This window comes from Gekko japonicus, unplaced genomic scaffold, assembly GCF_001447785.1.
Source record: "Gekko japonicus isolate JY-2015 unplaced genomic scaffold, Gekko_japonicus_V1.1 scaffold212, whole genome shotgun sequence".
Lineage (NCBI taxonomy): Eukaryota > Metazoa > Chordata > Lepidosauria > Squamata > Gekkonidae > Gekko > Gekko japonicus.
Genome location: NW_015161953.1, coordinates 1,488,580 through 1,513,676, shown reverse-complemented (window position 1 = coordinate 1,513,676; position 25,097 = coordinate 1,488,580). Strand labels below are relative to the sequence as shown.

The 25,097-nt window shown below is 39.7% G+C and overlaps 1 protein-coding gene across 1 annotated transcript in view; it reads right to left on the bottom strand.

Annotated features, from left to right (window-relative positions):
- SLIT3 (slit guidance ligand 3) overlaps positions 1 to 25,097 on the bottom strand; it is a gene marked incomplete at its 3' end in the record, with an annotated part of 512,561 nt that overhangs the window by 48,639 nt on the left and 438,825 nt on the right. The window contains exon 6 of the mRNA XM_015429462.1: positions 9,721 to 9,792. Coding sequence (XP_015284948.1) covers positions 9,721 to 9,792 — 72 coding nt within the window. The remainder of the gene's footprint in view (positions 1 to 9,720; positions 9,793 to 25,097) is intronic.

The window sequence follows — 25,097 nt, the reverse complement described above, 5'->3', positions numbered from 1 at the left end:
CCACAGAAAAATAGTAGAATTGCCCTTAAGTCCAACAACATATTCATGCGCTCTTTGAACAGAGGGAGGAAATAAAGACAATTACTTGCAACACAGAAGGTGGAGCTCTGTACTGGTGGGTCGCCCCTACTAAGAGTATTCACTCGAATACGTGTGCTAGTATTTCTTTGACACTTGTTCATACATTTTACTCATCGGTATAATTTGGAATGACACATAGCATATTACAACATTAACAAAGTACTAATCAAGGTACTTATGCATATATTTCAACCCCCTTCCCTGAAGCATCAACTTTTATAGCCATAAGGATTTTTTTTAGAGAAATAAATTCAACCTACTACATCCTGACTCTGATGTCTTATTCTCTGTCTGCTAGCAGATGATATAAAACCTGTCACCTTTATGCCATCTGGCCACTATTATTTTAGCTCTCGTATTTCTAGCATATGTAACAGAAAGGAGACTGTCTCAAGTATCCCCATATGCCATGAGAAAAATGTATCTTACTAAACACTATTAAATTCCATTCCTTTCTAGCTCTAGGGCAGTGTGTGTTGGCTTCTTGTGTGGGGATGGGCATTATGAGATAGACAGTTCCTCACTTTAGGTTTCAATGTTTATTCAGAGCATATTAGAGGGTTTGTTTCTTCTGAAATAAGGTCCTGAATAGCAAAGGTTTAAATGACTTCACTGTGGCTTCTCATATGTCTAATCTGATATAAAGAAAGGAAATTGAAACTGCTAAGGCTAGGTTTTTCCAGCATACTGCTTCTTTACTACAGTGATCTACAATGAGAAAGGCACTGATAAGGGAAATTAGTGGATGTTCTGATGCTGCTTTTTGCTGGAGTCCCTCCAAATAGCTAGTGAGGCAAAGAAAGGAGGAACTAGCCATCTCCCTAGAAATCTTTCTACACGTTGGCCTGCAATAACCTGTCAAAGGCAGGTATGGATTTTCCCTCCTTTGACAGAGGAAGCGACACATTCAAAACATTTTAAAAACCTCAAGTTTTCCGCATTTATCCTACTGTATCTGGTTTTTAAAAAATTGGTAAGGTATCTGACCAACCATACCTGTAAACATTATTATAGGTTTTCTACTTTCACCCCTCATAGAGTCAAAACGCTCTCTAAGTTCAATCTTTAATAGTAAAATATACACAGAACATTGAAAATTAATTATGAGCTTTAATATAAATGTACTCTTTTGCCATTGTGATTTTGTCCCAGAATTCCCTTTACATTTAAATTGATTATAAAAATACTATATTGTATATTCAGAATTACTGGAGGGAAAGTTGCAAGACAACTTACAGAGAAAAGTTCTTAATTAAATATTCTGCATACATAGTGACAGTTATGAATGCAACTCACACAATTGACATTTAAGTCTAATTGCCTAAACTAATCGTAATATGTAGCAAAACAGAGCAACAAATTATATCATTTTGCCATTTACAGGTTTTCATTAAGGAGCAACATGAATTATGTCATGATTTTAAACACCACATCTAATTAGGTATAAATATATATATCAAAAAAGGAGCCAGTCAATAAATGAAAGTATTTAATTCCAGTGCTGTCCAATGACACTTCTTAAAACTGAGGAAATGTTTTTCATTTGAAAAATAGATGTAATATATTTATCATCATATGATCTAAGAATCACCTCAAGATGCTTTACAGATTGTTGTGCTTTATATAGTCCCATTTTCTGTTTTGCAGTCACAAAATCCCATTTGAGAGCATTGGCCAGTCTGCGCACGCAAACTAGCCTGGCAGTTTCCTTCATAATCCTTCCAGCCTATATGACCCAGTCTATGCATGGAAACTTTCTACTATATATATGAAGACATCCTTTTGAAGCCGTCCATGCTTGTAGCACCCACCACTTCCTGTGGCAGTGAATTCCATGTGTTAATCACTCTTTGGGTGAAGAAGTACTTCCTTTTATCCGTTCTAACCCGACCGCTCTGCAGTTTCATGGAGTGCCCACGAGTTCTTGTATTGTGAGAAAGGGAGAAAAGTACCTCTTTCTTTACCTGCTCTTTCCCATGCATAATCTTATAAACCTCGATCATGTCACCCCTCAGTCGTCTTTTCTCCAAGCTAAAGAGCCCTAAGCGCTTTAACCTTTCCTCATAGGGAAAGTGTTCCAACCCTTTTATCATTCGAGTTGCCCTTTTCTGCACTTTTTCCAAAGCTATAATATCCTTTTTAAGGTGTGGTGCCCAGAACTGCACACAGTATTCCAAATGAGGTCTCACCATTGATTTATATAGGGGCATTATTATATTGGCTGATCTGTTTTCAATACCCTTCCTAATAATCCCCAGCATAGCATTGGCCTTCTTTATTGCAGTCACACACTGTCTCGACATTTTCAGTGAGTTATCCACTACAACTCCAAGATCTCTCTCTTGCTCAGTCTCTGCCAGTTCAGACCCCATCAATGTGTATTTATATTTAGGATTTTTGGCTCCAATGTGCATCACCTTGCACTTGGCCACATTGAACCCCATTTGCCATGTTGACGCCCACTCGCCCATCCTTGACAGATCCCCTTGGAGTGCCTCACAATCCTCACTGGTTTTCACCACCCTGAACAACTTTGTATCATCCGCAAATTTAGCCACTTCACTGCTTACTCCCATCTCCAAATCATTAATGAACAAGTTAAAAAGCAGTGGACCAAGTACTGATCCCTGCGGTACCCCACTGCTTACCACCCTCCACTGAGAAAATTGCCCACCTACACTCACTCTCTGTTTTCTATGAACTAGCCAGTTTTTGATCCATAAAAGGACTTGTCCTTCTATCCCATGATTTTTGAGCTTACTTAGGAGCCTTTGATGAGGAACTTTATCAAAAGCTTTCTGGAAGTCAAGGTAAATAATATCTATTGGATCCCCCTTGTCCACATGTTTGTTCACCCCCTCAAAGAACACTAACAGGTTAGTGAGACAAGATCTTCCCTTACAGAAACCGTGCTGAGTCTGCCTCAATAGGTTTTGTTCATCTATGTGCCTACTAATTCTTTCCTTAATAATGGTTTCCACCAATTTACCCGGTATCGACGTCAGACTGACTGGCCTGTAATTTCCCGGATCTCCTCTGGAACCCTTTTTAAAGATGGGAGTGACATTAGCTACCTTCCAATCCTCAGGAATGGAGGCAGATTTTAAGGAAAGATTACATATCTTTGTCAGGAGATCTACAAGTTCACATTTGAGTTCTTTCAGAACTCTCGGATGTATGCCATCTGGGCCTGGTGATTTTTCAGTTTTTAAGTTGTCTATCAGTTTTAGGACCTCCTCTCTCGTCACCTCAATCTGACTCAGGTCTTTCAACACCCCTCCTGAAATCAGTGGTTCTGGAGTGGGCAAGCACTTCTCATCTTCCACAGTGAAGACGGAGGCAAAAAATGCATTTAGCTTCTCAGCCATTTCCCTATCATCCTTCAATACTCCTTTTACCCCTTGGTCGTCCAAGGGCCCCACTGCCTCCCTGGCTGGTTTCCTGTTTCTAATGTATTTGAAGAAAGTTTTATTGTTGGTTTTTACGTTTTTTGCTATATGCTCCTCATATTCCCTTTTTGCCTGCCTGACCTCAGACTTGCATTTTATTTGCCATAGCCTGTGTTCCGTTTTATCAGCCTCACTGTGACTAGCTTTCCACTGCTTAAAGGAATTCTTTTTACTTTTTACAGCCTCCATTACTCTGTTTGTTAACCATGCAGGCTTTTTCCTATACCTGTTTGTGCCTTTCCTAACCTGCGGAATATATATTTTTTGAGCTTCTAGGATCGTAGTTTTAAATAGATCCCAAGCTTCCCCAATTGTTTTGACCCTTTCTACTTTTCCTTTCAGTTTCCTCCCCACGTGTCCCCTCATATCAGAGAAATTACCCCTTTTAAAGTTAAAAATGGTTGTGTGAGTCTTTTTGGCCAATTCTCTATTTGTACAAATGATGAACTCAACAACATTATGATCACTGTTTCCAAGCGGTGCAATCACTTTTACATCTCTCACCAGGTCTTGAGTGTTACTTAGGACCAAATCAAGGATCGCCTCTCCCCTGGTAGGTTCCGTGACCATCTGCTCCATAGCACAGTCATTTAGAGTGTCTAGAAACTCAATCTCTTTTTCCCGGCTAGAACACATATTGACCCAATCAATGTGTGGGTAGTTAAAATCACCTATTATTACACAGTGTTTTTGTCTAGTTGCTATCTTTAAGGCATTCATCATTTTATAATCCTCCTCTATCTTTTGATCTGGTGGGCGATAACAAACTCCCAGTGTTAAGTTTCCTTTTGGCCCCCCTATTTCAACCCATAGAACTTCCAGAAGCGAATCCAATTCACTTAGCCTCTCAATCTTTCTAGACTTTATACCCTCTCTGACATACAGAGCTACCCCACCTCCAACCCTTCCCCCCCTATCCTTCCGATATAATATATAACCGGGAATCACTGTGTCCCACTGATTTTCCTCATCCCACCAAGTTTCAGAAATACCCACAATGTCTATTTTTCCCTCCGACACCAAGCACTCCAACTCCCCGATTTTACCTCGGACACTTCTAGCATTTGTATAGAAACAGCTGTAATTTCCCTTACAAGTTAAGCCTGCATCCTTCCTCTTGCTATCTCGAGTCGTTGTCCGGCAGTCCATGTCACCAGCCATGGCCTCTGTGGACAATTTCAATCCACCTCCCTGTAGAAAAGCAACCGGTACCCCCTCACCTCTCTCAGATGAGCCAACCCGAACCAGAGACTTTTCATCTCCTGTCGGCTTTCCCCCAATATTCAGTTTAAAAGCTGCTCTGCCACCTTTTTGATTTTAAGTGCCAGCAGCCTGGTTCCTTCTCGGGACAAGTGGAGACCGTCTCGCCTGTACAGCTCCCTCTTGTTCCAAAAAGTATCCCAGTGCCTAACAAACCTGAACCCTTCCCCCCTACACCATCGTCTCATCCACGCATTGAGACTCCTGATCTCTGCCTGTCTCTCCGGCCCTGCGCGTGGAACAGGTAACACTTCTGAGAAGGCTACCTTGGAGGTCCTGGACCTAAGTTTCCTGCCCAGCAGCCTAAATTTCTCCTCCAGGACCTCACGACTGCATTTCCCCACATCGTTGGTGCCGACATGCACCACGACCACTGGCTCCTCCCCAGCACTATCTACCAGCCTATCTAAAACACGCGTAATGTCCGCTACCTTCGCACCAGGCAGGCAAGTCACCATACGGTCAGTACGCGGGTTCGCCACCCAGCTGTCTACCTGCCTAAGGATCGAATCACCCACTACCAAGAGCCCCCCTCCCACCCTGCTCAGGGATGGTTCCTTGGTGCAAAAGGAGAGCCGCTCACCAGCTGGGGAAGAGGTCCCTTCTGAGGGCACATTCCCCTTATCCTCAGCATGGTGCCCTGTTTCCCCTAGACCCTCATGCTCCCTGACAGCAGCGGGGCTGCCAGATCCAGAGTGGGACGTAGCTAACAAGTCCCCGAGAGTCTTTTCTGCGCGCCTAGCTGACTGTCTCTGCTTCTCCAGGTCAGCCACCTTGGCCTCAAGGGAGCACACACGTTCCCTGAGAACCAGGAGCTCCTTGCACCGAGGACACACCCAAGACTTCTGCCCAGTGGGCAGATAGTCATACATGTGACACTCCGTGCAAAACACTGGATAGCCCCCAACCCCCTGCTGGCATTCTGGCTTCATAATTCTTTTAAAATAAATAAATATAATCCCCCTTTTAAACCCTTGGTATTTATGTGGGTTTTGTTATCAAGTCAAATTATTTTACGGGAAAGACAAAGAGCCTAGGGCCTTGTCTTTCTGGCTCTTTTTGGGCTTCTTACAGCGCCCCTTTTTGGGCTTCTTACAGCGCCCTGTAAACAGACATGACCAACTCTCTATTTTATATGACCCAGTCTATGCATGGAAACTTTCTACTATATATATGAAGACATCAATATTGAAACAGCAAGTTCCATCCTACAGACTGTATCAAGAATGTGTCTCCAAAATAAACATTGCCTTTATTCTAAGAAAATAAAGGATTTAAACAAATGTCAGCCACTCCTTACTTCCACCAGGAAATGTTTTAAGCAAGCCTTACTGCATAAATATCTGAGCTTGAAGAATTATAATAAACAGACATGACCAACTCTCTATTTTATTCTAGAATACCATCAAATTCTCCTTTATGATAACTGATTGTCCATTGATCTGCTATGTTCATAAATAAAACATTGAAGAACTAGTATTTCAAAACAATGAACTCTAAGATTAAACATTTCTAGTGACATTTAATAAACAAGGGAACAAGTGTCATAAGACAAGACATCTCCTCCCTCTAGGACTGGACTTGGGCCAGGATCCAAAGTGCCATATGCCCACAAGGCTTCTTTTGGCCCTCTTTTTTAACGGTAGCCCTTTTGCCTACCCAAAAGGCCCCAAAGGTTGGAGGTCCGCCAGGGGGGCACAAGACAAAAGATAAGAGGGTGCTGCCTAGAAGCACTTCATGTACCTGCACAGGCCTCTCTGGTTCCTAACTACAAGTTAACATTTGAAAGACTTTAATTGCAAGTATTTACCACTTTTAAGGTCATCTACAGCAATAATGCTGAATCATGATTTATAGCATTTCTACTTTTGTTTGTTATTCATTTTCAAGCTATTCTTCCCATTAATGAACAACTCTAATCAAAGTAAGAGGACATTTTAGTCAACCAACATATTATTTATGGGTTTTCTTTTCACTGCTTGTAACACTACAGTGTTTTTCTGCTAGAGGAAATCTCATCTGTGAATTGATAGTGACCTTTAATGAAAAATAGGCATAAGGGCAATAGCACAGGCCATTAGTAAATGCCATAAAAAACTAAAATCAAACAACAACTCCTTTTGCCACAAGGATATTCAGTCAATAACACAAATAAGTCTGTGGCACTTGTTCCCATAGCTACAGTAAAGCCAATTAATTTCAGTCCGTTTTTTTATTTCTGGCCTAAGTATGGCTGATAGCAACGAACAATGTGTTTGTTGAAAATTATGTGAGATAGTTATACAAATCCTATCACATCCGTTAAAATGTGTGTTTCATAACTATGAAGGAATTATTCAAATTATGGGATTAAATTTAGACTCTACGCCAATTATTTTGTCTACTCAACAAGGGAATAAATAAAATAACGTCAAATTGGAGTAACCCCTTCCTCATATTTTTATAAATCTCTATTTTGAATAAAACAAATTAAATTATAAATACCTAGAATTAATTTAAAGCACACAGTTTCAAATTGCAGAATGATACTGAAATGCGCCATATGTAAATTGAAGTTCTCATGCAAATGGGTTATGTGACTCACTCAAATAATTCTATAATTGGAGTAATTCCCACAATGTGATTGCAATTTTATGATTACAGTAACTGCTGCAGAAGTTGCACCCCCTTTTTTGGGTGTGGGGGAAAAGTGGGGAAAGTGGGGGAAAGTCTTAATTAAATAAAGAAAAGCACATTGAGTTACCAAATCTGTGATGGTAAAAATGTTATAGAGTCTTCACTTACAGCTCTAAGTAATTAGTTATCAGTACTCACGAAATGGGTTTATAATTCAGATGAAGAAATTCACCATCACACATTTTCTGTGAACAATTTAAATTCAGACTTATGTTTGATGTCATTTTGAATTCTTCCAATGGAAGACTGGTATTTCCCCAATTTACTCCGCTACACATTAATACTGAAACACACCTTTCTTTGTATAATTAACTAGAAGTGAGAGCATGATTATATCAAATGGAATAAGAAAAATACTCAGGAGCATTTGCAGTCTTTGTGCCTTCAAGTTATTTTGTCAACATTCATTTTCAAGTTTCTTTTTTAAAAATTTTGATCTACTTTTAAGATGAATTGTGGCATCCCATGTGCACTTAAAACCACTCTGTATGGTTTCAACCAGTGTTCTAAAAGTACTTGAGGAAAATCTAAGTTAAAATACATCATTATGCTGCAGAAGCAGTGAAAGAACTCTGAAAACAGTATTAACATGTATGACACAAAATTAAGAAGTTTTAACCTCTATCAGAAACAAAGAACGTGGTATATCCATGACAAATTTTGAGCCATATGCAAGTTTAGGAACATTTAAAGAAAAACTTGCTGGATAATCTAAAGATTTCAAGATGCCACAGGAAGTACAGTTTATTTTGTCATTCAACATATATTGTGCAAAACCTCTGAACTAGTTGTCATGGGAAAAAGTATGTTTACATCCACAGCACAAACCAATTTTAAACATACAAAATTTGTTACTTATTGCTTAAAATGGCAACCAAATCAATACTGTATTATTTTTTCAAATGATATTTTTAAAAAGCTACTGATCAGTGGCTTTACTCTCCAATTTCTAATCATAACTCAAAACAATATGTTTATTATTTTCAGTAAACAGCAATATATTTTGTGTGCGCTAGCGCTTGAACTGTATGTGAAGAATAACATGCTTAAAGATATATCCAAAGAACAGTCAAGCAATCCACTTCTTATGCACTGATAAAACTAAGAAAGGGAACAGAAAGGGCCTTAGATACAGGCAAGTGCACAATTACACCATGAACACCTACTGAAGATATTAATTCCTTCTGCAAGACCACAAGGCTCCATGTTGAGATACTTGCCTAGCCTGCAAATAAGGTATGTAGAATTTTATATCTTGACCTCTATTTGAACAGAAACTTCCTTGTGGGCCTTAGGCTTGACTAGGCCCAAACTGCCTTTACCTTCAGTCTTGAACTTTTCACAGCGCTTGATGTGCCTAATAAGTTACACAGCTTTGGAAAATTTTTGACTTCAGATATGAATTGGAAACTTCAAAAGAAGGAGGAAAAAGCTGGACATTGAAGTTTTCTTTGTATCATTTGAAAACTTCTAATAAAGTAATTAAAATCAATACTGAAATTGTTTAGAATATTATTTTTGAATATGTAAGAACATTTTAAAAGTATAAAAACGTACCTGTTTATACTGCTGAAAACACCCTCTCTGAATATAATTATAATGTAGAGTAAGTTTTGATAACGTGGACCCCATTTATCATTTAGAGCATTGCCGATCTGGTCTACTCAAACATAAATGGTGTGAGTCTGTTTCTTAAACTGCAGCTTTAAAATGAGAGGTGTGAAGTTCATAATATAATAATACTAAGATCTGCTATATTAGCTGTCTTCATAATGGGACTGTCTTTTAGCCATTGTGCTGAGTTATCATGCTAAAGGCCTTTCTATATGTTTCGCAATTATCCTCACTGTCTAGGTCAATTGTAAACTGGTTCCAAATATTATGCCACTCAAACCTGTTAGCCCTACTCTACTCTATATCATTAGCTGTATGTATACCAAAGAGTATACATGCTTTGAAACCTATTAAAATTCCATCTGTTCAAGACAAAAACCCAATGTGAATTTTTTTCTGTGTTACTTAGGACCACAAGAACTGAAGCCCCCATGTCATGGTTAATTAACAGCAATGGCTAGTCATTAAGTGTGAAAATTCTCCTTGCTGGTTATACACTTTAACTAAAAAAAAGAAACAAAAAGGGGGAGGGAAAAAAACAGCACTGCAGCACACACAGGGAGAGAGTAACATACACACAAACAAACATAGACACGCACACAAACACAGATACACAAAAGAAACCAGAAAGTCAACTCACAGAATCTCCAAGTCACGCAGGGCTCGAAAGGCTCCATCTTCAATGCAGCTGATCTGATTGTTGTCCAGTTGCCTGCAGGAAGGAAGGAAAAGTATGAAGGCTTGCCTGGTAACCATGCTGCCTGGGAGCACCATGTTCTAATCTCCCCTGTCACTAAGGTGTCCCTCCACCCCCTTGCAGTCTTTGCTTGTCACCAGGAGGAAGCTTGCTTGTAGCCTGCCACGCTGCTCTGTCTCTTCTCACTGACTGTCTGAAAGAGCTGCATACTACAGCACACTGAAGCCTGTCAGGTCTCAGTAAATATTAATTGCGCTTTTTCCCCCCTCTAAGGCAGAAGGGAATAATTTCATTACATTAGGGCATCCAATCCATTATGAGCTTTTACCGTCATGTCACTGAAACAATTTCATTAAGCTAAAGGCCTGTAAATCATTGGAGGTCACCGGGCTGCCCTCTATGACCTCCCAGAATGCTGTTTTTTCCCTTTTACTGGAAGTTGTAGTCCTCTGTCCTGACAGTACTAAATCTCAAGGCTTTATCTTCCCAAGAGCGTCAAGGGTGCACGGGGAATATACCAATTCCAAATTACACTCAACTAATCTAATTTTATAGTCTTTTTATTATTCCAAGCACCAAATGTCTGTGGTGGTTCAATGCATTCTGCATTGTACTGGTCCCATCTGGTAGGCCTGTCTATTGAAACACTTCTGACTGAGCACAGAATCAGCACAAGTGCATCAAGCAAGAGAGAAAGCCACAGCTAGATCTAATCAAGGAATTTCATGTTAAAATATCTACATTCAGAATGAATCCTTAACTTTGGATACATCCAAATATGCTTGGATAAAGGCAGGCGTGCCCAAACCATAAGGAAATGGAAGTAAGAAAATAGCTCATTGCAGAATCTGACCAGTTGTTTCCATAATAACCGACTCAGGCACAAGGCAGATTAGCACAGGTCAACCTGTGCAGCATTCACTGCCTCAAATAATGCTCAAACACAATGGTTGTGCTGACATTTTGCCCAAGCACAACCAGATGCATTCATGTTTCTGGATATAGCCCACTACACATATAGACATTATTATACTGACCCCACTGCATATGGCTCATAAAGAAAGGCAACTAGTGTACACCATGCTACCTCCTTTATTTCTTTTAATATATATGCCTTATGCACAAACTGTAGTATATATAAAACTTTTAATGGCTAAAGTCTTAGCAAGAAAGAGGAATTCTTAAAAAATTATTTCATGTTTTCTATGGGTATTTTATCTTGTTCCTATAAGGTAAGGTTGTCCACAGATTTTTATGGATTAAAAATGGAAATAAATGAGTAAATACATGAATATACTCACACTATAAATGACTTTTTGCCTTTGCAGGTATCACTTACAGTTGCTTACTTTGGCATTTAGTAAATATTTATATCTGCCTTATTTTGATTACTTTGAGAAAATTTAAGTCTCAAAGGTGAGCTCTATAACTTGTTAAAATTATAGAATATTAAGAAATATTAGTAAAAATGAATCTTATTCATAAAATCAACTAATTCCATATGAGATTTTCCTAACAGTAAAATCCAATGTTTTTATAATTTTATGTAGATGAGAACTTACACCCAAAGTATGCAGGCATGCAGTCCTAAACAGAGTTACACCCTTTTATGTCCACTGAAGTCAATGGGCTTAGAAGGGTGTAGCTCTATTTAGGAATGGACTATAAGCAGCTCTGAATTTCATAGTAGACTCCCGACTTTATAACAGACCAATCTGAATTAGTAAAATGGTAGAGCATGTTGAGTTTGCAAAATCTAGTTTCTCCCCATGCAACAAAAGACTATTGCAATCCAGCACCTAATTACTTCCACAAATGAAAATAGGAATGCTTTTGGGTATTCTCACCCCATGCCACCCCCATCACGCAATATATACTGTTGAAAGGTGTTCTTTGCATTCAGAATGGTGTATTAATTTATTCTACAATCGCCTGCCTTGCACTGGCTTCTGAAGCCATGTACTTAGAATCATAGTTTGTGGGGAAGAAAAAAACTCCAGTTTCTCTGGGGCCAAGCGTCCACATTCAGATGTCACAACAAACTGGATTTTATTGAAAGATTCCAAAATCAAGATAGGGGAAGAAGGTAAGGAGGCTACTAGCTTGATGTCCATCACAATCGAAACGAATTTCCGTTTGTCTGTGGTGTCTGAATACAGTCTACAATATTTTGAAGTCAGTGTATCTCTGAATATCAAATGTTGGGCACAAACAGTAGCGGAGACTGTTCGCATCATGCCTAACTTATAAGGTTCACAGAGGCATCTGGCTTGCCACCAAAAGCAAACATAATATTGGGGCTACATTAACCTTTAATCTGTTCCAACAGGGCTTTTTTTATATTCTTACATCGGTACCTGGAAGACAGAAGGACATTGCTGGGGAAGGTAACAGGTTATTTGGGATTATTTGAGGCAAAATACTTTAATTTCATGAGGAATAGAATTTTCAGTCACACATTAAGTGTGGCTTAATATATGAAGATGTTAAAAGGAACAGTAAGTAGCATAATTCACAAGACACACAAGATGCTACTAGGAACAATAAGTAGCACAATTCAAGTACAGTTTTAAAAGAAATTATGGAATGACAAAACAAAAATCATCAGAATCTAGCAGTTTATTTCCTAGATATAGTAGAGCTAAAATCAAAATATTAGTACTTCCTCCTATAATGAGATGAGACCATTTATACCACAGAATTATATATGCCACTACTAGCGTCATAGCGCTTATCCTAAAAATCCTTAAAGAGTAGTTTCCCTGTTATTTCAGTTAAATTTCAGCACCAAAATGCATATTCGCACTGAAGGCATCCTGAACTTTCAGACCTTTCAACATATACTCTCCCCGTTCAATTCTATCAAATTCAACGGTAATTAGGGGAACCAGGTTTGAAATAGAACATGCTTATATTCTCCCATTTTCCCATGAAATGTGCTATAACTGTACTAATAAATTGTAAAGAATATGCTGCAAGACCTTTCTAGGTTAATACAGTAACATAAAAAGAAAGCCGTGTACATTTCATCGGCCTGCTTGAAATTACTAAGACTGAAACTAATTTTAGATGAGCTGAACATATGCCCTACTGGCACATAGTATTGCAGAAGTACGATTTATGTACACCCAGATTAAAAAGAACATCTAAACCCAAAGTGGCTTTTAAAAGTTCTAGCCTGAAACAGTATGTATAGTCACATTAAAGAACATGGCCACCAACTAGACAAGTTGCTAAGTACACATCACACAAGTTTTGGAAGATTTTTAGTGCCTTCAGTGAAGATCAGGTTCCTCTCCCCCCCAGTTCAATTCATAGTGTTCTTACCTTTAGTCGTAAATACTTTGGAACCAAACTCCATATGCTCTTATATGAACCTGCTCAACTATTAGGATCTTCAGTAGAAGCTTGCTTTGAGGGTCCCCTGCCCAGGTCCATAAGCATAAACTACTGGGGGCTGGGGGGCTTACCCCTCCAAAAACCCCTCAGAATTTTCCAGGGGGGACTGATTCCCGTTCCTCTGGCCGTGCAGCCCGAGAGGAAGGCATGCCATAGGGTCTGGCCTGCTTGCCCCTCATCTCGGCCTGGCCAGGGTGGCCCAGCTGGCTGTCTCTTCCCCCGCCCCACTCCCAGCTGTCCCCACACCTCTTCCTCTGGCCCGGGCTCAGGGGCAAAAAGGACCCACAGCAACCTTGGCGGGCTGCAGGATCACCTGCCCTCACTGCCCATTGGCAGGTCATCATTGCTGCTGCTGTCCACCTCAGGTAATTGTGACGCCACAGCCGCTTTCTCTTGCGGAACCGGCTCACCTCAAGTGCCCACTAGCCAGAGGGATGCACTGCTCTCTGGACCCCCGGATTCCCCCCTCACACATGTGCGGACGCTCCCACCTTGAACTAATTTGCCAAATTGATGGCTTTCTTTAAACAAGATTTCAGAAAGGCTTGAGAGCTATGCTTCCTGTGGGACAGATTATCCAGCGCCAAGGGGCCAGGAAGAAAATGCAACTTCTCCCTCACAGGTATCTCTCTCAAAAGATCTGTGTGCCTGAAACACCAGCAGACTGAACAGAGAGAGCAGAATTTATTTGGAAATAATAGTCACTATTAGTTGAGGCTCCCCCTCACCACCCAGCTTGAATATCTGGAGTTAATCATTGTTCTGCAAAACCACAAATAATGTTCCTTGTAGCTCCCCTGTACTGAGAGTGTCCCGGCGGGAGTGCTACTAACCGTGTTTTGTCAGGCACTATCAGCAGTATTGAGCCAACCTGAGCAATCCATTATTAAGCCCCAGGCTTGGGGGGGGGGACTCTGGCCCAGGAAATTGGAAAGTCTACACCCTTGCCCAGGTCCATAGTTTGAAATTTGGTCTTCTGAGAACTTCAATTATAGTTGACCATCATAGTTCAGTGAAGAATGAAAAAAGGTTTTACAGTTCTAGTTACACTAACACGCACGATTGCTTTAGTTTATTGGGGTAGCCAAAGGAACAGAGAGGGTATTGGTGTAGCTAAAGGAATGGAGAGGACTGTGAACCACCCCATAACTATGGGATTGCCCCACCCATGTGTATCTGAGAGATGTGGCTACTTCACTCATGGCCTTTTCTGTTGTGGTACCCTGTTTGTAGAATTCTTTCATCCAATGAGGTTTAGACACCAGAAGACAGTGCTTTTTTCCAGGGTTTCGACAGTAGGTAAATGTTTATTTGCTTGTGTTCTAAGGTTGGCATTTCATTTGGAGGGGGGTTATTCACTGACTTGCTGATACTGTGATGCTGCTATTAAACTGTTGGATTTATTGGTTTTTGTTTTGAGATATCGGGGAAGGTATTTTAATGACTGTTATGATTTTACTGAAGTTCATCTTTTTATTGTACTTATAATTGTTGTGTTTTATTGCAAGCCACCATAGTGTTGAAAGGTGGCATAAATATATTAAATAATTGACAAAGGAGCAGCTGTCATATTCTGAGCTGCAAGGGACAGTTAAAAGAACCACATCAGAAGGAGAACAGTCAAATTTTTCATATGGTGTAGTCAAACAGTAGGAGGTACAAATTGGTTGGATATTTACTGTACAGTATAATACTCAAAACAGCCATTAGGTTGTTTTCAAAAGTGCATTTGGAAAATAATTTTATCACTGTTCATCATTCTTTTAAGAATGACATGATGCTAATATCAAACGTGTTTTAATCAATTACTGTATGTCAAAGTTACCCAAACATATAATTTAAAAAAATACCTTCCAAGGTAATAAACACAGGATTCTTTCAGCTAGGGTTCCATCTCCTTTTAAAACTATATAATGTTCCTTTTTTGTTCTTCAGTATCATAAATATGATTCTACAGTTTTTTTTTTGGGAAAGGTAGTGCAAAGAAATGTAGCTTGTGGAAATAGAAGAATAAGAAGGATACTTTTTTTTCCTTACTGACTTCTTGTGAAGTAAGGAAATGCATCAATTTAAGGTAAACAAAGAAACAAATGAGAAAATAACACTGAATGATGGGCAGCCTCTATGAATAATAATTGGTCCAATAATTGTAAAAAATACTAATACATATATTTGACAATAACAAACCCCTCCACCCACCGAAACCAGATTTTTCTCCAGGAGGTTCTAAAAATCAGCTCATAATGTTTTGCCGTATGAATATTCTCATAATGCCACTTGGTAATTGTAGTGTAGGTTGGCAGGCAGAAGTGCATTTCCTAAACAACCGTGGAACAGTCTTTGTCCCTTCAATGCCCTGGTCCCTTATTGGCTGCACGATTTCTCACACAAGATTGGTTGTTATCTTGGAACAGATGTACAGTATGTTAAATGACTGATTGGTTTTGCCAGATTTTGTATTTATTGGGTGGTTTATTGTTCAGCATTTTCCCCCAAAGGGTCAGACCAAAAGCCCTCTAGCCCTGGCACTTTTAGATGGTCACATTTGCATTACAGGCCTGCCTAGGGTTGCCAGGTCCTACCTGACTGCCAGTGTGGGCCCTCCCAGTCCCTCCTTGAAGATCTTCTGGCATGTACGCAAAGTGCACACACTGCAATGACATTACCAGACGTGACGTCATTGCATTTCTGATGCTTGGAGGGATGCTCTAGGTTTTGGACAAAACCCTATGGGTTTTTTGGCCTCAAAACAATTACGTTTTGCCCTAAACCTAGAGCATTGCCCCCGATGTCAGGAACACAATGACATCACTCCAGGTGATGTCATCATGCCAGTGGCACTGGAAGGGGGCTTCCTAGGGGTGAGGTTTCCCCCACCAGCCAGCTGGGCTGTGGCAGATTGGGGGCCCCAAAATCAGGGGAACCCCTGACCATCGGGGAGACGGCAACCCTAGGCCTGCCCTAGGGGTATACATGAATGGCAAGCATCTTTTAAAGAGGTGGGATGAGGGAGAGAGTTGAGATTTGCTGTTTTATTTTTGGTTTTACCTGGGAATGGTTTTAACTATTATTGTAAACTGCCTTGAACCACGACAAAAGGTCAGATAGAAATGTTTAACAAATAAAACTATAAATATATAATTTATCTATGGTTTCTGGTTAGATTACTTGACCACAGACAAAGCCAGGCTATAGGTTCTTTCAATTCTAGTGCCAGTTTAAAATTCTCAAATCAATTTCAAATGTCAGGAAGGACAGGGTTTTTTCACCTAGGATCTGAGATGGAGTAACATTTAAAAATGATCAAGTAAGTTCTGAGTATGTATCAACTGAAGTCCTAGCTGCCTGGTCTGACGAATGCCCACTATAGAAGCACAAAATAACATCTGCTTGAAATTTTTAATTACATAGTAATTATCTGAGCGTAAGGAAGCCCAAATGATAACAAAAGTGAGTTGCAGGCATTGTGAATTGTTATTTCCATTATTTGCAAACTTCATCAGCATATCTAGCAATATTAAATTCTCATATGCTAAAACAAATCATAAATATATTGTTGCTGTTTCTTCTTGAGATAAATATTGGTATATTATTTTCACTTGGGACAAACTCTGTGTCTTAGAAAGTTGTATGAAAGGCCCAGATTGGACAAAAGCAGCTTTGACTAACATTGAATTTGGGTGATTTTTTGCATGTCATTCAGTTAGCTACATAGTCTTAAAATGTCATGGTGGGGGGCAGCAAAGCAGAAGTTAGACAAAAGGAATCTACACTCTAGTCTCAAAACAGTTAAATATCTTTCAATTACATTGAAAATTTAACAGAGATTTGTGGTTGGCTTGTTTGGGATAATCTAGTTTCTTATGTACAGAATAAATCAAAGACATGTATTTATTATTTCATTTCTTTGATGGTGAAATTAAGGATTACTGACAGAATAACAAAATGGTTTAAAATAATATTAAGTAAAAAAGATCGGGATAAGCAAATTGTTATCAAATTCCTAGTAGCTTAAGTGGAATTGGATTTTTTTTCATATCCACATATCTGATAGTGTTCGTATCAGTTCACTAACTGCATTAGTTTACTTCATTAAAAACTGTTTCTTGCAGTATTTAACATTTATGACACAGTGGCTATTATTAACAGTCTACAATTTGGAATCCAAGTGCTATGCTGCCATGCTCATTTCTTTCTCAACAACTAAACACATCTTTTGACTGAATAACAGAAATATTTTGATTCAGTAACCTTATGGTTGAATTCACGATTGTCTCTTTGTTTTGGTGAATGTTAATGCAGCTGCTCAAAATGACAGCTTGAAAGTTAATTATCTGCCAGACCTAGTGATCACTTCCAGCCTGATCTTAAGCACATTTATTTCAGTGAAATTATTTTTATATAAGTGCCTAAATTCTATAGACTTAGAATAATAAACTAAATGCTATACTTTTGTTAATGGAGGAATAGTGTTAAATAACAATTATTATCATCATTATCATTATCCTAGAAAGCACAGTTTAATAACTAGAAATCATGGCAGGCTAATCAACAAAGACAGAAAAAATAGCGGAAAGACACACTAGGAAGAAAGTGGATGACTTTTACTGGGTATATGAAGTTTATAAACATAAGCACACATATTACCATTTTTAAAGCTTTTCTTTTTATAATATTTTAAAGTCTTCTATAGCTAATCAATTCGGATCTGGAAAGGATAGGTCCAGAGAAAAGAATTGCACTAATATAAATCTGAGATACTCAAGCAAAAAGCGTTTCAAATCTGAATAATGACACTAGAATTTGGGGTCAACTGAGGAACACATACTACACTGTGTGAGAACATAAATGACATCTATTTCAACAATGGGCTTTATACATGCTGTGAGAGTAGATGGAGGGAATATCTTGCCTCTGTGCCTATCCAAACTGCCATCCTGACCACTGCTGCTATTTGTACATTGCAGTATTGTTGAAGTTTCCATGTGTAGGCTACGTTAAATGTAGTGTTTCATTCATACATATGGAGACTTCAAATCTAATGATATGTACCCATGAATGTCCATGGGCATTAGAGGCAGTTCCAGTGTATCAAGTAGGCAGCAACTTAAGGTGCATTCCCTACCATGCGTAGGGCTAGCACATTGCCCAAATGAAAGTATCTAGCCCATGGATATATTTTCTATGCCTCCTCCAAAGAGATTGCAAAATAAAACTGACATTATATTCTGGACCCAGATTAATCAGAAATCAGCATAAAAATCCAGCATCCAGGAAAATCAAATATTGCAGGTTCCCTTCAGGTAAATCATATACATTTTAATTTTACGAAATAACTTCTGCTATACTGGAAAGCAGCAGCAGAACAGCAAAACCTGTGCACACTGATGTGGGTTTAAACTTCATCAAACTTTCTTTGTGTTTTTCAAACTAAAAATCTTTCAGGCTGCTGATCTTTGAATTCTTTTTTGCATGTGACCTACTTCTAAGTAAAAGCATAGGTTTGGAATGTAAGTTAATCAACACATTTGAATCTTTTTAACACCATCAAGAGGCATTAAAGACACCAAGAAAACTTAACAGATGATATGCAGTGCTATCTAAGCAGAGTTTCATTCTTCTAAACCTATTGATTTCAATAGAATTAGAAGGGCATAACTCTGCTTTGGATGACTCTGGAAAGTATCTTGAACTGTTTACACATAATAGATATATTTTATGTCACATTTTGTACTGGTCTGTAATAATAAGATTATTTTGTGACACTTTTACACAGTACTTTCTAAATTAGGGGAATGCTTTGTTAGGTCTGCACTTGCTGAAAACACAAAATGTTATTATTACCTCCCTCCACCAAACAGAAAATTTCTGCATTTAGCAAACTATTAATAAATCTATTTTAAACAGACCAAGAATTTGCTTAGGTATTTCCATAAAACACTTTCTTATACAGTTCTATTATGATACTGTGTCTGTTTGTCAGGATGTCTTTAGATGAACGTTGTTTAATTATTATTAGAAGTATTAGAATAAATAATATTTCAAGATATTTCAACTTCAGTCAACACTCATGAAACAGAAGTTGCCTTTTAATGTTTTTCATATCAAACCATAAACATGTAGCAGAAATACAGAAGAGTCAGTTTAGACATAGGGAATCTGTTTCCTGTATAACCCAATCTGTAAAATTAAGTATTTAGATTTCAGTGGAATATAGTAATTATTTGAAGAGGACTTAACTAGGTTCTAAAATACTATTCATATGTAATGTAGTCCAATTACTGAGTAGTTTCTATAGCCAAGTGGTAAGGTGGTTGTATGTTACCTCCAGCCACACAGTGAACCCAGGATTGCAACACTCAGCCAGTGCTCAGAAAACTAGACAAGTTGCAGAGGTAGACTGGTAATCCCCCGCTTAATAAATCGAGTCCTCTTGTCCCCTTTATGGTCTGTTTTCTGGTCTGGTGTAATGTCAGGTAACAGAATGCACAGGGCTGTGCACATCAGCTTCCAGGAGCACAGCAAAACTTTGAGAAAGACCCGGTTCATACAGTTCAGTGGCTGTCTCTGTCTAAACTCTTGGCCTGACTGAGCCTCAGTAAAGGTGCTATTTGTGTTACTGACGAACTCCCCAAACATTAATTTGTAATTTGTTTCACAAAGTAGAGCTGTTTTCCCAAAACAAATAAAATCAGAAAAGTTGCAAAATTGCATAGCTCAGTAACCTTGTCACATGCCTGATATTCACACCAGGAGCACAATTCAAAATCCCCATCTCAGCCTGCTGGTTTGAATGATAATATGGCAGAATCCCAGATAACAGGAATCCTAGGAAATGTTGTTTGAATATGACAAACAGCACTCCCCACAGAATGGTTAGCATGGTGGGGCTTGCATAATTATGACACTGCCTGAAGTATACACTGGGAAGCAGTATAAACCAGTAGCTGGAATATTAGGTTTGGTGCCTGAAAACCTAGTATCAAATCTCTGGTATGCTATGAATTTCACTATTGCTCTGTTTAATCTACCTCACAAGGGTGCTGTGAATGTAACAGAAATTCATGCCTTGACTCCTTAGAGGAAGTCTAGAGTATAAAATGATAAATAAATAACTCTGTGGTATGGACATAATTCTCAAAAGTGTAGGCGTCGGTGTCAGTTCCTTGCCTGCAGCCCACCCCCATGCCCCTGGGACCCAAAATAATGGTTAAAGCAGGACACATTATTAGCATATTTACATGGGTTAATTAGTTACCTATCTGGTCTCAGTGGCTCTTCTGAACATTTCAAGAATGAATATATAACTGGCCTTATTTTATTTTGAGTGTAGTGACATCTTAAAATTCGGCCTTGAATTATTTGGTGGATAAGTGTTATTTAAAATGCAGATTCAAAAATAAAAAAAATTATTTTAAAATCTGAAGCCTCCTCCCTCCTACCCTGCCTTACCACTTTTCAATTTCAGGATTTTTACAACATTCTCGTTTTACAGTGCCCAATTGCTGAAGTAATGAACACTGCATTCCAAACACATAAATGGCTATTTCCATAGCAATTGGTGAAGGTTTTATGGTTTCCCTAGTTACTCTTGACTGATAACCATCTGTTGTTCTCCATTTCCCAGTGAAAAAAAAGAGAAGAAAATATCAGGGGGGGAAATAAGTATTTGTTAGGGCTTTTCCCAATGAGGTGCCATAGCAGGCTTGAACAGCAAACCCTGCATATAATTCATCCTGTGATGCCTTGTCTCACTCCTATCTGCTCCCCCTCCCCTGTTGCCTTCCCCATTCTCAAAATAAGCTCATGGTAGCAAGGATCCTATCATTTTGCTGCGGAAACACTACAATATATTTTACACATTAATTCTACCATATCTCCCTTATATATAAAAGCCGAATGGTGGTGGCACTTCTCTAGAACATTCCACACGCTCTGGAATTGGTTGGCGCCTTGGTGTGTCACTCAGAATCTGTCCCTATCCACTGGCTGCATTGCTTGAGTCTTGCCTCCAACATTCTAAACATTTTACTGTTCCTCTCCCCCCCCATAGCCAGTCAGAGCACAGAAGTTATTTGCATATGCAGCCTCATTGTCCTTTGCCTCAGAACACAGAGGTTGTTCACATATGCAACTTGATTGGCTTTTGCCTCTAACATTCTAAACAGTTTGCTGTTCTGAGGTAAAATGTGTCCAATCTCCAGGTGAGGGCTGGAGATCACTCAGAATTATAACTACTTTCCAGATGGCAGAGATCAGTTCCCCTGGAGAAAATGGTGGGCTCTGTATTCTTATATGCTGCTGAGGTGGCCCTTGTATGATAGCCAATGTGACGTAGCAGTCAGGGCTTCAGAGCATGGGAGAGGCTGCAGGTGTGTGGGGTGTGGAAAGCAGAAGAGTGAGGGGGAAATAAAGGTAGGTGGATGATTGGCTGGGAAGGAGATAGAGTTGCCAACTCCAGGTGGGAAATTCCTGGAGATGTGAGAGATGGAGCCTGGAGAGGGTGAGGTTTCATGAGGCGTGGGACCTCGGACATGTACAAAGCCATATACTCCACCTTCCAAACCAACCATTCCCTTCTGGGGAACCATCATTGCCAATCTCCAGGTGAGGGCTGGAGATCACTCAAAATTAGAACTGTTCTTTAGGTAGCAGAGATCAGTTCCGCTGGAGAAAATGGTGGACTCAGTGTCATTATACCCTGCTGAGGTCGCCACAGCAAATTGACACTGCGTGCCCAAGGCCAAGGCACCCATCCAGAGCCTCTTTCTAGAGCTCATTGTATTTATTTCCACAATGAGCCTTTTTCCTAGTATTATGATAATCAACAGAAGTATCACTGCTCCTTTTCACAGTCTGGTTTACAGTTTTGTGCTTAACAGGGCAACAATAAAATAAGACCACCCATGAAAAAGAAAGGATTTTCTTCATACTGAGATTCTTACGGTATACAGAAACAATATTAGTTTGTAAATTAGAAAGACCTTCCCTGCATATTTAAATGACTTCATGAGGACTGAGCATACTCATTGTGCTCCCAGACGCCATGGAAAGTTGAGGACTTCTGAATGTCAGTTAAGGAAGAAAGATGGGAATTGACCTTATAGAGGCATTCACAACGTATATAGAAGAAAAGATTAGGGTCAGAGATGCATGCTGCTAGTGGAGGCAAAAATACCACCTTCCTGAACTGTATCACTTACATTCACAGTGGATTAGAAGTTTCACATTAATCTATTCTCAAACTTTGGTCAGGCTACTGACTGGATATCAGAGCTAGCAAACACAAAGGCTAGACATCTAGTCCCATGGGAGATTCCTAGTCACTTGATTCTTTCCCTGGTGATTTTTCATGCATGCATATGACTTTTCCCTTCTATGGTAACTTTTGCTAATATTCTCTGTATTGTTCCAGTTTTAGTCAATTTAATAAATGTGCTGCCGAAGTGAGCATAATTTTTGAGCGCTTCTTACTAGGACAGCAAAACAGAATCACCAATAAACACTACAGAGCTTCCACATGCTTGGGGGACTCCCCAGATGTGCTGAAAAATATTATTTAAATGTTTTGTTAAAATGAAAAACAAAATGTCCTGATGAACCTACTTATACTCCAGAAGCCACAGAACTGAAAGCAGTTCGCAAGTATGGGGGGGGTTAAACAGAGGGGGGAAAGGAAATTGCCTTGCTTGAGCCACTAAAAGCTCATAGTATCTTGGAGAATGAGTTTAGAAGTGGGTGAAATGAGCTGAAATTGAGACCTTTACCTGCTCCCCCTCCTCCAAAGTCCAGGAAGCTATAAACTTAATGTCCCTGGCCACTAAGAAACTAACAAATTCTGGAGTGGAGGATTAATGCAAGAGTGTTAACTACAGTCAGAGGAAAAAGTGCTTCCTCCAATCCAAATTAATTGCATCCATACCCACCCTGCTCCAGAAATGAGCTCTGAAGAGAGAGAATCTCTCAAAATCTTATGGAATCCTGGATTGAAGGGTACAATGAAACTGGTGACTGAATGCCATGAAGAGAGGATTTCTTAACTTCTATCCCTCCCATCCAGCACCCTCTTCCCTTCTGCATAGTTCCATTTAGGTTTGAGGCTGGATGACGAGCATCTTGCTTTTGCAGCTCCAAACCTCTGCAGTCAGCTGTACAGGGCGATTGCACTAGAGCTATTCAAAGTCTTAGAAGATGATGCTGTTAAAGTGCTGCACTCCATTTGCCAGCAAATTTGGAAAACGCAACAGTGGCCACAGGATTGGAAAAGATCAGTATACATTCCAATCCCAAAGAAGGGCAATGCCAAGGAATGTTCAAACTATCGCACAATTGCACTCATATCACACGCTAGCAAGGTCATGCTCAAGATCCTACAAGCTAGGCTTCAACAGTACGTGGATAGAGAACTGCCAGAAGTACAAGCTGGGTTTCGAAGAGGTAGAGGAACTAGAGATCAAATTGCCAACATTCGCTGGATTATGGAGAAAGCAAGAGAGTACCAGAAAAATATCTACTTCTGCTTCATTGACTATGCTAAAGCTTTTGACTGTGTGGATCACAACAAACTATGGCAGGTCCTTAAAGAGATGGGAGTACCAGACCACCTCACATGTCTCTTGAGAAACCTGTATAAGGGCCAAGAAGCGACAGTTAGAACCGGATACGGAACAACTGATTGGTTCAGCATAGGAAAAGGAGTACGACAAGGATGTATACTGTCACCTTGCTTATTTAATATATATGCAGAGTACATCATGCGAAATGCTGGCCTGGATGAATCACAAGCGGGAATTAAGATTGCTGGGGAAAAGATCAACAACCTCAGATATGCAGACGATACCACTCTAATGGCAGAAAGTGAAGAGGACCTAAAGAGCCTCTTGCTCAGGGTAAAAGAGGAGAGCGCAAAAGTGGGCTTGAAGCTCAACATCAAAAAAACTAAGATCATGGCATCCGGCCCCATCACTCCTTGGCAAATAGAAGGGGAAGTCGTGGAAGTAGTGACAGACTTCACGTTCCTAGGATCCCGGATCACCGCAGACTGTGACAGAAGCCATGAAATTAAAAGACGCCTGCTCCTTGGGAGGAAAGCGATGGCGAACCTAAACAGCATGATAAAAAGTAGAGACATCACCCTGCCAACAAAAGTCCGCATGGTCAAAGCAATGGTATTCCCAGTAGTCATGTATGGCTGCGAGAGTTGGACTATAAGGAAGGCCGAGCGCCGAAGAATAGATTCTTTTGAACTATGGTGCTGGAGAAGACTCTTGAGAGTCCCTTGGACTGCAAGAAGAACAAATCAGTCAATCCTCAAAGAAATCAACCCTGACTGTTCCCTGGAAGGCCAGATAATGAAACTGAAGCTCAAATACTTTGGCCACCAAATGAGAAGGGAGCACTCACTGGAGAAGACCCTGATGCTGGGAAAGATTGAAGGTCAAAGAAGACGGGGACGGCAAAGGATGAGATGGTTAGACAGTGTCATCGATGCAACGAACATGAAATTGAGCCAACTTCGGAGGACTGCGGAAGACAGGAGGGCCTGGCGGGAGATGGTCCATGGGGTCGCGAAGAGTCGGACTCGACTGTGCGACTGTACAACAACTAAACCAACAGAACTCTAGCCGCAGCTGCATTCTAAATGGTTCTATAACACTTAAAAAACTTATTCTAAATGCTATAAGAGCTCTGTGAAGCATAATTTTGAGCTCCAAGGAGCTCTTACAGCATTTAGAACACTTGTTCTAAATTTTATAGAGATCGTTTAATTTCACAATCTAGAGACTTTAGAGAATGCACTCCAAGATTTCACTAATGTTCAGGGAATCTTAGAAAACCCATTTGCAGAAGTCCCTAGCAGTGCCATCCTAAATAGAGTGATACCTTTCTCAGCCCACTGAATTCTATGGATGTTGAAGAGT